The sequence below is a fragment of the Thermothelomyces heterothallicus genome (genome assembly GCF_042370625.1).
Source record: "Thermothelomyces heterothallicus CBS 202.75 unplaced genomic scaffold P884_scaffold_31, whole genome shotgun sequence".
Lineage (NCBI taxonomy): Eukaryota > Fungi > Ascomycota > Sordariomycetes > Sordariales > Chaetomiaceae > Thermothelomyces > Thermothelomyces heterothallicus.
In genome coordinates this window covers 217,657-229,241 of record NW_027192592.1, presented here as the reverse complement: position 1 = coordinate 229,241, position 11,585 = coordinate 217,657, and the positions used below count along the sequence as shown (strand labels likewise).

The following is an 11,585-nucleotide window of genomic DNA, read 5'->3' as shown; positions in this document are numbered from 1 at the left end:
GATGTTGATCATTAGTTGTTAGAATGATTGCATGGTGGGAGCGCTGCCCCTAAATACAACTTATGTCATGTTTACTCGGCGGAAATAGGGGTAATTAAAAAGGCGGGGGGGGGGGGGGGATTCAAAGCGTAACGAGCTGATTGCATTCTCTTCTTCAAATTGCTATATACAGGAAAGCGAGAACTGATCATGATGATTATATGTATTCAGACGCAATAAAAGCAGAAAAGCAGACGATAAAGAAAGGTTCTAATAAACATCCACTCCGGCACTAGTGTACTGGTGTACTGCGCCCACCAAATGACAGCTCGACGTCCCCTCACTCCCTGGAAGTCTCAAAGAGGTGGTCGGGGAGCAGCGGCTCGGCGGAGTCGCCGGCGCGGACCGACAACTGCTGGGCGGCGGCGGTCAGCTGGGCGAGGAGGTCGTCGACGAGGGCGGCGTCGTGCTCGCTGCCGACGACGCCGACGTGGAGGCGGCCGTCGCGGACGAAGGAGACGGCCTTGAGCGGCCGGGCGGCGTCGCCGTGCGGGTTGAGGATGTCGACGGCGCAGCGGCCGCCGGCGAAGGGCATCTCGTCAAAGTCCTCCCAGTCCTGGTGGTGCACGATCGAGTCGAAGAAGACGTTGTTGCCGTTGTCGTTGTCGTTGCCGTTGCCGTTGCCGTTGTTGTCAAGGTTGATAGTGTTGTTGTTCGTCCACGTCCACGTCGACGGCGACGAAGACGACGTCCAGCCGACGGCCTCGGCGACGGCAGAGAAGCCGACAAAGTCGTGCGCCGACGACTCGGCCGCCTGCCGCTGCACGTAGGCCAGCAGGTCGGCGGCGGCCCAGCCGCGCGCAAAGGGCACCCGCACCGGCGTCAGCTGGTAGCAGGGGCCCGCGACCACCGCCGCCTCCGCCTCCGCCTCCGCCTCATCCCCCTGGTCTCCTCCTCCGCCGGCGGCGACGGGAACGGTGACGGCCTCGGCGGCCCGCCCGGACGTGACGGCGCCAAAGGTGACGTCCGGGCTGCGCAGCCGCCGCGCGAGCACCAGCGCCCACGCGGCCGTCAGCAGCGTCGCCGTCGTGGCCACGGGCGAGTCGTCGTTCGTCGTCGTCGTCGTAGAAGAAGAGGACGGGACGGGGTTGAAGTGGAAGATGGCCCTGCTGCTACTGCTGCTGGTGGCGGTCGTCGTCGTCGTCGTCTGGCCCGGGAGGACGGAGAGGGAGGCGCCGGCGAGGAGGGTCTTCCAGTAGGCGAGCGCCTCGGACCGGGCGGGCTCGGCGCGGGCGCGGGCGAGGTAGGAGGAGAACGGGGCCGAAGGGGTTGGCGACGGTGTGTTGGCGGCGCCGCTCGTGTAGAGCCCGTCGAGGTCGCGCAGCAGCGCGGGCAGCGAGACGCCGTCGTAGAGCGCGTGCGACAGGCAGATCACCAGGCACTCTCTTCTTCCTCTTCTTCTTCTTCTTCCCACCTCCTCCTCGTCCTCCTCCTCCTCCGCCTCGACGAGGAAGAAGTGGACCATGGGCGAGCCCAGACGGAAGGCCGCCTCGGACTCGACGTGGGCCGAGCAGTGCGCGCGGACGGCGTGCTCGAGATGGTCGCTCTCTGCGCCGGCGTCGGCGGCGGCGGCCACCCGGACCTCCGCGACGGGGACGTCGAGGTGGGCCTTGTCGATGACGACCTGGTAGAGGGCCGAGGCGTGCTCGACAAAGACGGTGCGCAGGATGTCGTGGGCGGCGACGAGCGCGGCGCAGGCCCGGAGCAGCCGCGGCCGGTCGAAGCCCGTGCCGGTGCTCGGGTCCGAGTACAGCATCGTGTACTGGACCGACGTCCGCGGCGGCCGGATGCTGGCCCGGACGTCGAGCACCTGCGAGTCCGTGGCCGGATACACGTCCTGGACGGCCCAGTTGGGGTCGCCGAGCTGCGGCCGGACGACCTCCTCGACGAACCGCTGGGGGTCTCCTGTTGCTGCTGCTGCTGCTGCTGCTGTTGTTGTTGTTGTTGTGGTTGGTGACGACAGCATCGAGAAAGGCCGGTAGGGCGGCGGTGAGGCGGGGGTCCCGGGGGCCGGGGCGGCAGCTGCGGTGTTGGTGGTGGTGGTGTTGTTGTTGTTGGCGTCGCCGGAAGAGGACGGAGACGAGGACGAGCTGTTGTCGGTCTTGCTGCTGCTGCTGTTGACCTTGAGCACCTTGGCGGCGTCGCCGAGGCGCATGTGGCGGAAGACGTCGGCCACGGTCAGCTTGTGTCCCCGGGCGCGCAGGCGCGAGACGAGCTTCATGGCCAGGACCGAGTCGCCGCCGAGGCGGAAGAAGTTGTCGTCGACGTCGATCTGGCCGGCGTCGAGGCCGAGGACGCCAGCCCAGGCGTTGCGCAGGATGTCTTCGGCAACCGCTGTCGGACTTCTTGTTGTCGTCGTGTTCGTGGTGCCGTTGTTTGTCTTGGTCGTCGTCGTCGTCGTCGTCGTGGACTGCTGCTGCTGCTGCTGCTGCGGCGTAGGGAGGAAGTTGCTGCTACTGCTCTTCCACGCGGCCTCGAGGCCCTCGCGGAGCCGGTCGAGGACCTGACGCGGGATGCTGGAGGCGAGCTTCTGGAGAAGAGGGCGGTCGATCTCACCTTCCCCTCCCTCGGTGGCGGGCAGCTTGTCGACGACGACGTAGGCCGAGGGCACCAGGTGGGACGCGAGCGAGTTTTGGGCGTACTTGTCGAGCCTCTTGAGCCGGCCGGCGAGGTCGAGGGGCAGCTCAGCGCAGACGACGGCCTCGAATCCTCCCTCGGGGAGGGCGACACGGCAGTCGTCGGGCAGGATCCTGATGCTGCCGGGCTCGGACTCAGACTCCGGCGAGGTCGTCCGGGGATGCTGGATAAGAACCATCAGGTTTTGCCGGGAGACGGAGTTGCTGTCGTTTCTCTCCTCCTCCTCGGTCGTAGCGGGCACGGGCACGGGCACAGGCACCGGCACGGCGACGGCACGAGTCGACGAGGGCGGGAGGTATGCCGACACGTGAGCCTCGAGCTCGGCCGGATCGGCTCCGAGCCCCCCCCGGAGGAAGGCCAGGGCGCCGTCGCCGTCCTTGCGGCCCAGATACACCAGCCGGCCGTCCTCGCGGAGCTCGACGACGTCGCCCGTCGGCCGGACCTTGCCCCTCCGGCCGCCGGCCGTCTCGCCCGGGCCACCGGCCAGGAGCCAGGGGGGCGAGTCGACCACGTCGTCGCCGGTGAGGAACCCCCCCTCGAGCCACAGCTCGCCGGGGCAGCCGATCGGGGCGAGCCGGGAGGACGGACTGGCCAGGTCGCAGACCCAGGGGACCACGGCGCGCGGAGCGTAGACGGCTCCCGGGCGGACGGCGACGGGGTCGGTCCGGAGGCGGCCGGTGGCCCGGTCCGGGGTGAGGAGGGGCGGGTCGCGGTTCCAGCGCCAGATCTGGGCCAGGTCGTCGGCCGGGAGGCAGGACACGTCGTCGAGGCTCCGGTCGAGGTCGCCCGTGGCGAGATCGACGCAGGCGGCCTCGAGCTGTGCCAGGACGCGGCCCATCTGGTCGTCGGTCAGCAGGGAGCCGTCGAAGCTGGCGCAGACGCGGAAGGCGTGCTGGTGGCCTCCTCCTCCTCCTGCTCCTCCCGGCTCGATGCCGCAGGCCAGCATGAGCGGGTAGGGGTTGAAGTGGATGGCCTCGCGGACGGGGTCGCCCGGACCGAAGCCGAGGTCGGCGAGGGCGGCGATGCGGTCCTGGTCGGGCAGGGGCTGGATGACGAGACCGGCGGGCGCCTCGCAGGCGTACTGGGCGTCGCGGCTGACGCGCCGGATGTTCTGCATGCCCATGTGCTGGAAAGGGGTACGGGCGAGGGCGGCACGCTGGACCGAGGCGAGGAAGGAAGCCACGGTGCCGGCGCCGGCGCCGCCGCGGCGACCCCGGGGCAGGGGCACGCGCACGCGCACGGGGACGGTGGCGATCAGGGGGCCCGCGATGGCGTCGACCCCGGGCAGGGCGACGTCGCGGCCCGTGAGGGTCTCGCCAAAGACGACGTCGCCGCTGAGGGTGTGACGCGACGACACCAGCGCCCAAGCGGCCCGGATCAGGGTCGCCAGCGTGAAGGGGAGGGCCGAGACGGCGCCGGGGGGCAGCGACACCCGCCGCTCCGCGATCCGGTCGGCCGTCGGGACGAAGTCGCGCGAGGGCACCCGCGGGAACTGCGGGCCCGTCGCCCCCTGGAGCTCCCGGCGCCAGAACGCCCGGGTCTCGGCCTCGTCCGTCTCGCGCAGGAACTGGACGAAGTCGGCCATGGTGGGTTTGCCCGTCTCTGTCTTTTTGTTTTTGTTTTTGTTGTTGTTGTTGTCGTCGTCGTCGTCGTCATCGTCATCCTGGTCGTCGTTCTTCAAGGCGTCGCGCACCTGCTCGAGCAGCAGCGGCTCGGACCAGCCATCGTAGACGGCGTGGTGCAGGGTCCAGACCATGTAGCGCTGCTTCTGGCCCTCGCCCTCGCCCTCGACCTCGACCTCGACGATGGCGTAGCGGGCCAGGCTCTGGCCCAAGTCCATGCGCTCGCGGCGGTCCTGCTCGAGGTAGCGGTCCAGGCCGTTGGCGGCGGTGACGTGCCGCCACCGGATGCCCTCGGCGAGCACGACCTGGTCGAGACCGGCACGGTCGGGGATCTGCACCAGGCGCGAGCGCAGGACGGGCGTCGCCGCCACCACGGCCTCCCACGCCCGCTTCCACGCGCCCAGGGAGACGTGGGCGGGGATGGCGGCCACCCGCTGGGCGACGTAGGGCTCGGCCGACTTGAGCGAGAAGGTGAAGAGAGACTCCTGCGTCGGCGTGCACGGGTACATGTCCTGCACCTCGGCCACGTCGACGCCGCAGGCCCGAGCCGCCTCCTTGATGACCTCCTCGGCCGGCTGGGGCATCAGCGAGAACGGCTCCCTGCTGCCGCTCCCCCTCCCGGCCCGCCCCACGCCGTCTCGGGACTCCCCTGACCCGGACCCGGACCCGGCCGAGGAGGAGGAGGAGGAGGAGGGGGGGGAGGAAGAAAAGTGCAGGGGGTCGGCCACCGCGGCCATGGCCGACAGCGTCGGGTGGGAAAACGTCTTGACGACGCTGAGGTCGAGCCCGCCCTCGCGGCACACCGACACGAGCCGCATGGCCGCCAGCGAGTCCCCCCCCAGGGCGAAGAAGTTGTCGGCCGCCCCGATGGTCTCCGGGTCCAGCCGGAGCGTGCGCGCCCAGGCATGCCGCAGCCGGTCCTCCGTCTCGCTCAGGGGGGGGCGTTTCTGCTGCTGCTGCTGCTGCTGCTGCTGCTGCTGCTGGTTTCCCGGGTCGCCGTTGACAGCATCATCATCATGATCATCACCATCGGCGGCGCGGGGGATACTATTTCTATGATCCACGGATGCCGCCGCCACCGCCGCCGATGCCGTCATCTGCCGCAGGTCGACGCCGGCGCCAAACTGCCGCAGCCTCTTGCGGTCCGTCTTGCCCGAGATGAGCGTCGGGATGCGGCTGACGGGGATGTAGGCCGTCGGCACCATGTAGCGCGGCAGCACCTCGGCCACCTCGCGGTCGGCCCGGGCCAGGGCCGCGCCCAGCTCCGGGCCCAGCCGGACCGTCTCGAGCGCCACCTCCTGCCCGTACGCGTTGGCGGGCCGGGGCGCCACGAAGGCCACCAGGACCGCCTGCGAGGACGAGGACAGGGACGAGGACGGGGTGATGACCTCGGCGATCACGGTCGTCTCGGGCGGCAGCCGGGCCCTCAGCTGGCTCTCGATCTCGCCTAGCTCGACCCGCTGCCCGCGCAGCTTGACCTGCGTGTCCTTGCGGCCGACGAAGACGATGCCGCCCGACCCGTCCGGGTCGTATCTCCCGAGATCGCCCGTCTTGTACAGGCGCACCTCGGGACCGCCGCGGCCCGGGTAGCGGGCGGAGCCGGAGCCGGAGCCGGAGCCGTGACCGGCGGCGAGCCAGCGCGGGGCGCCGACGAACGCGGCCGCCGTCTTCTCCGGGTCGCCGAGGTAGCCCTGGCCGACGATGGGGCCCTCGACCAGCAGCTCGCCGACGGCGCCGACGGGCACGAGCACCTCGTGGTCGGCCGGGTCGACGATCCAGATGGCCGCGCCGTTGCCCCGGCCGATCGAGACGTAGCCGCGCCCCGTGGCCGCGCTCGGGTTGACGGTGCAGCCGATGGTGCACTCGCAGGGCCCGTAGCCGATGACGATGCGGGCGTGGCGGCCCCAGACGTCGACGTCGCGCGCCGACACGGCCTCGCCGCCCAGCCCGAGGCCGCCCCGGAGCGAGTCGACGACGTCGAGGTCGAGGATGCGGGCCACCGAGGGCGTGATGCCCGCGTAGTTGACCCGCATCCGCCGCATCGCCCCGTTGATGTCGTCCAGCCGCTCCTCGTCCGACGGGATGCACAGGCAGCCCCCGTTGGCCAGCGTCAGCATCATGCTGTCGATGCTCACGTCGAAGGCGTACGACGCGAAGTCGAGCACCCGCCAGTCCTCGGCGTACCCGACCGCCCGCGCCCGCGGGAACGCGCTGCTCGAGTACGTCCGGTGCGAGATCTGCACCCCCTTGGGCGTCCCCGTGCTGCCGGACGTGAAGATGATGTACATGATGGTGGACGGCGGCACCCGCGGCAGCTCTTTTTCTTCTTCTTCTTCTTCTTCTTCTCTTTCTCCTTCTTTTGTCCTCCCTGCTCTATCAGTCTCCAAGGACACGGACGCGAACGTCTCCTCCTCCACCACCACGATCCTGCTGCTGATGCTGCTGCCCTCTCCTCCTCCTCCTCCTCTTCCTCCTCCTCCTCCTCCTTCTCTCCCCCCACCCCTTTCTCCGTCCTCTCCCGACCCGAGAATGCTCTCCGCCAGGCCGCGCTGCTTCCGCGACGAGACCATGACCTTGGCGCCCACCTGGCCGGCCATGTTCCGCAGGCGGCCGAGCGGGAGGCTGGGGTCCATCATGACCATGGTGGCGCCGGCCTTGAGGACGGCGAGCACGGCGACGACGGTCCACCTCGACTTCTCGAAGCACACGGGCACCACGTCGTGCAGCCGCACGCCCAGCTCGGCCCGCAGCCGGCGCGCCAGCGCCGTCGAGTACCCGTCCACCTGCCCGTACGTCAGCCGGCCGTCAAAGGACGAGATGGCCTCCTTGTCCGGGTGCCGCCGCGCCCGCTCCGAGACGACCTCGTGCATGCAGCAGTCGTACGTCGCCGGCACCGTCCCGTTCCACCCCCAGATCTGCTCCAGGTCGTGCTCCGTCGGCCCCAGCAGGCTCTTCACCGCCGCCTCCGGCCGCGACACGCACTGGCCCACCGTCTCCTTGAGGTTCTCCACGTGCCGCCGAACCGTAAACGGGAGCATGTCCTCGCTGTGCCAGACCGGCCGGACCTCCACCGCCGAGCCGCCGTCGCCGCCCCCGAGGCGTACCTCGACATGTAGGGACGGCTGGAGGATGTTTGTGTTAGTCGTGGCATTAAATAGTAAATGATTTTCTGTAAAAAAAAGGAAAAAAAGAAAAAAGAAAAAAAAGGAAAAAAAGAAAAAAGAAAAAAAAGAAAAAAAAGAAAAAAAGAGAAAAAAGGTAAAAAAAGGGAAAGGAAAAAATCAGGGCTCTGGTGTGTGTGTGTGTGTGTGTCTGGAGAAGAAGAAAAAAAGACTGCCTCCTTACGTACCTCGTCCTTGTTGGCCTCCTCCTCTTCTTCCCCCTTACTGCTGCCCCGGCCCTGGGGGGACAGAGAACCGGTGCCGAGCAGGAGCGAGATGGGACCAGTCCGCGGCCTTGGCGAGGACGCCGCGATCCGGCTCGCAATAGCCGACGCCGCCCGGTCCACGCGGGTGCTCAGGTCCGGCACCACCTCGCTCGCCGACAGCCGTACCACCCTAGACAGCTTGTCCCCGCCCCCGCCGCCGCCGCCCTCTCCCGTCTCCGCTTCCGTTCCTCCTGTCCGGTAGTATGCCCACTCAAAGGTGAACTGCTGATCTTCCCGCGTCCGGAGGAGGACGATGAGCCATGCCAGCAGCACCAACTCCTCGCTTGCCGCCGCCGCCGCTTCTGCTGCTGCTGCTGCTTTTGCTGGGCCATTGGTCTGCGGGACCGCGACTGTCGCCTCTTCCGCCTTCTGCGGGCGCTGTTCAAGGCCCTGGACAGACCCCATCTCGACGAGCCTCTCGGCTGCTGATTTGTGACGGTCGAGGTCCGAGATGAGCGTATAGAGATGGATGACCGCGGCAGTACCCCCGCGTTGTTTCCCGAAATAGAGACTGATGGGTAAATTTGTACTGCTCCTCTCCGTATGTGTGTGACGAGTTGGTGTAGTATTGCCCTCGTACGCTCGCTATACTCAACGAGCGTAACAAGCTTGCTGCTGATGAGGGTCTCTGCAAGGTCTGCGATCCGCACTCCCGCCTGAGCCCGTTTTCTTTTGGCCCGCACCCTACTTGTATGTACTACTACTAGTACTACGTCCGTACATGCATATTATTCCGCACTTTTTAGTAGCATCCACTGCCAGAGAGAGAACCTGTAACCGGGAACCCACCACCACAGCAACCCCCCCCCCTCCCCCCTAGTTGACAGCCCAGCCTGCCAAAGTGTGGAAAAAAACACGAAAACGAAACAGCACCCGAGATCGGCCCATCCCAGAGTGCCCGCCGTGCGGAGGCGGGAGCCGTAATGAGCTCACCCACCGGCCGCAAAGCATGAGGGGGTGATGGTTGAGGGTCCAGAAGACAAGGGGGCTCAAGATCAGATAACTGTCCTTGCCATGGCCCGGATAGGCAAACGCCCCCCCCCCCCCCCTCCCTCTTCCCCTGGTCAGAACGTTTTTGGTACACAGTTTTCTTGGCGTACGGTGCTGGGAACAAGGTCCCCGAGCTTCCTCTTCTTCCCGATGGGGCCATGTTTCCGCACCACCAACGGCTAAAACACCTCGGGAAAGCACCCCTTGTCGAGGAACGTTGCAACCCTCGCCACGCTACCCTTGTTACCGCCGGCACAACTAAAACCCAACCCCCCACTCCACCGCCCCACGACAAGAAATTTTTGAGAATGCGTGAATTTTTTTATTTTTATTTTTTTTGCTTCAACAGGGGTCTTTGTCTCTGAGCTGCTCACCCCGGGCCCTTGTCTAAGACCCGTGAATAATCTTATCAATCAGATCAGTTGCGGGCGGAGCCCGGAGATCCTCGGTTCAAGTGCTCGCCAGCATACCCGAACAGAATTTTTCTTTCCCATTCCCCTCCCGGGCCGTTAGGGTTCTTTGCGTCAGGCGTGTGTGCGCGTGCCCGTGTTTACTGTAACTAGTGCCGGGTAAGGGCAGGCACGAGGGCTTGAGAAGGGCGAGCTCTGAACCGAGCCCGATTTCGGGACTTTGCGCGATTAAGAGGGGCAGCAAGAGTTCGAATGAGGAGAAGCTTGGTTGTCGTGACGTACCCATCCTGTAAACCACACGTGGCTCAAGCACCTTACCCAACCCTTACTTACTTACCCCTTACCTTAAGCCCTTTCTCCGGGCTACCAAGGAATTACTGCGTAGCTACTTCGTACTCCGTCGGGAACCGACCTCCCCATTCTACGAACCACGCCCGCTTTACAGGCCATGATCGTCCCGGAACCAGCCACATCCAAGCGCCGTGCAGACCCTCTGACTCAACCCGACCAAGCTTCATCATCAGCCCCAGTCATACCCGACACCTCGAGCCTGAGCATCTCCCTCCGCCTGTCTGACACCACTGCTGCCTCCGTTGTTGCCTCCCCTGCTGCTGCTGCTGCTGCTGCTGCTGCTGCTGCTGCTGCTCCTACTATTCCTGTTATTACTACTACTGCTGCTACTACTGCTACCACTGCTACCACTACTACCACTACTACCACCACTACTATGGGTTCCAAGTTCTGGCCGAAGCGGGGGTCGCCGGGCATCCTGCATCATTTTGTACGTTCTGTGGAGTCCTACTCCTCCCGCTCTCCCCCCCTTTTTTTTTCCCCTTCTAGTTTTTCTTGTGTTCTTTTGTTTTGTATCCCCCCCTGAATTCCCTATCTTGGGCAATTGTAAACAAAAAGTAGTAAACTCGAGAGATCAAGAGGCTAACACGAGATGTGATGGGGCCCCGGTTGACTGGCCTCCCAGACCGAGACTCTGGTCGCCTTCGAGTTCACCAAGGGGTCCCGGCCAAAACCACACAGCATCCTCTTCCTCGGGGGGCTCGGCGACGGGCTGGCCACGACGTCGTACGTGGCCGACGTGGTGGCCGGGCTGGAGCCGACCCCGTGGTCCCTCTTCTCCCTCAACCTGACCTCGTCCTACCAGGCCTGGGGCTTCGGCCACCTCGACCGGGACACGGACGAGATCGCCCAGTGCATCCGCCACATCCGGGAGTACAAGACGGCCGAGTACGGCTCCCCCGGCAAGCTGGTCCTCATGGGCCACTCGACCGGCAGCCAGTGCGTCCTGCACTACCTGTCCCGGCCCAACCCGCACACCAGCGAGCCGCCCTTCGACCGCGGCCTCGAGCACGTCGTGCGCCCCGCCGTCGACGGCGCCATCATGCAGGCCCCCGTCTCGGACCGCGAGGCCCTCCGGCTCATCATGCGCGACGGCTTCCTCGGCCGCACCCCGGCCGAGCTGCGCGACACCTTCGACCGCCTCGTCGCCACCGCCCGCGAAGCCGTCGCCCGCGACCCCGGCTGCGACTCGATGCTGCCCATCTCCCTGACCGCCCAGTTCGGCTACCCGCGCAACACCCCCGTCAGCTGCCGCCGCTTCCTCAGCCTCGCCAGCCCGGACAGCCCGGAGTCCCCGGCCGAGGACGACACCTTCAGCTCCGACCTGCCCGACCGCCACCTCGCCCGCACCTTCGGCATGATCCGATCCCGCGGCCTGCTCCGCCACACCCTCATGGTCCTCATGTCCGGCGCCGACCAGGCCGTCCCGGACTGGGTCGACAAGGAGGCCCTGCTGGAGCGCTGGCGACGCGCCGTCGATGCCGACGCCCACGGTGTGCCCCCGATCTGGGACCGCCAACGCAGCGGCCTCATCCCGGGCGCCTCCCACGCCCTCAGCAACGACGACCAGGCCGAGCCGCGTGCCTTCCTCGTCCGTCGCGTGCTCGACTACATCGGCGAGCTCGAGCAGAAACCCTAATAGAATAGGTGACGAACACGGTTAATTATTTATTGATCTTGATAGGTGCAGTATATACGAACATCAACCTAGATATGTGTACGCCGTCCACCTATCGAGCTGGTTTTCAGGAGTTATTTACAACGGAGTTGGTAAGGCAGCATGGAGGCATGGACCTGCGTTTCTTTGGTTGTTTTTTTTTTTTTTTTTTTTTTTTTTTTTTTTTTTTTTTTGTTGGTGGGCGGAGGAATGGGGTTGGGAAGCATGAATTACGATATCTTGGCCTAATTACCTAGACGAGAGTTACGCCATGGTTATTAGAGATGAGTTATAAAGTTATAAAGAACTTATCTGGTCGGATACCTCCATTGCTGTACAAAAATGCTTATAATACATAATTACATACGCTTATCTCACATGTAATGCGTAGGGTGGGTAATTAATGACCTCTTCATTATACCACATCTGTCTCTTGTCTCGGGCATTTCGAT

The 11,585-nt window shown here is 65.3% G+C and overlaps 2 protein-coding genes across 2 annotated transcripts; one reads left to right on the top strand and one right to left on the bottom strand.

The window, feature by feature from the left end:
• Positions 1-319: 319 nt before the first annotated feature.
• P884DRAFT_250779 (non-ribosomal peptide synthetase) lies at positions 320-8,497 on the bottom strand (the record flags this gene model as incomplete). Its single annotated transcript, XM_069440660.1, has 5 exons — positions 7,648-8,497; positions 6,822-7,420; positions 5,363-6,737; positions 5,027-5,224; positions 320-4,873 (listed from the first exon to the last, which is right to left on the bottom strand). The coding sequence occupies exons 1-5, from the start codon at positions 8,128-8,130 to the stop codon at positions 320-322; spliced, it is 7,209 nt and encodes a 2,402-aa protein (XP_069294198.1). The 5' UTR covers positions 8,131-8,497.
• Positions 8,498-9,852: 1,355 nt separating this feature from the next.
• Positions 9,853-11,115, top strand: P884DRAFT_250777 (uncharacterized protein; the record flags this gene model as incomplete). The annotated part of the gene is made up of 2 exons (XM_069440659.1): positions 9,853-9,906; positions 10,102-11,115. The coding sequence occupies 2 exons, from the start codon at positions 9,853-9,855 to the stop codon at positions 11,113-11,115; spliced, it is 1,068 nt and encodes a 355-aa protein (XP_069294197.1).
• Between the last annotated feature and the right edge of the window lie 470 nt (positions 11,116-11,585).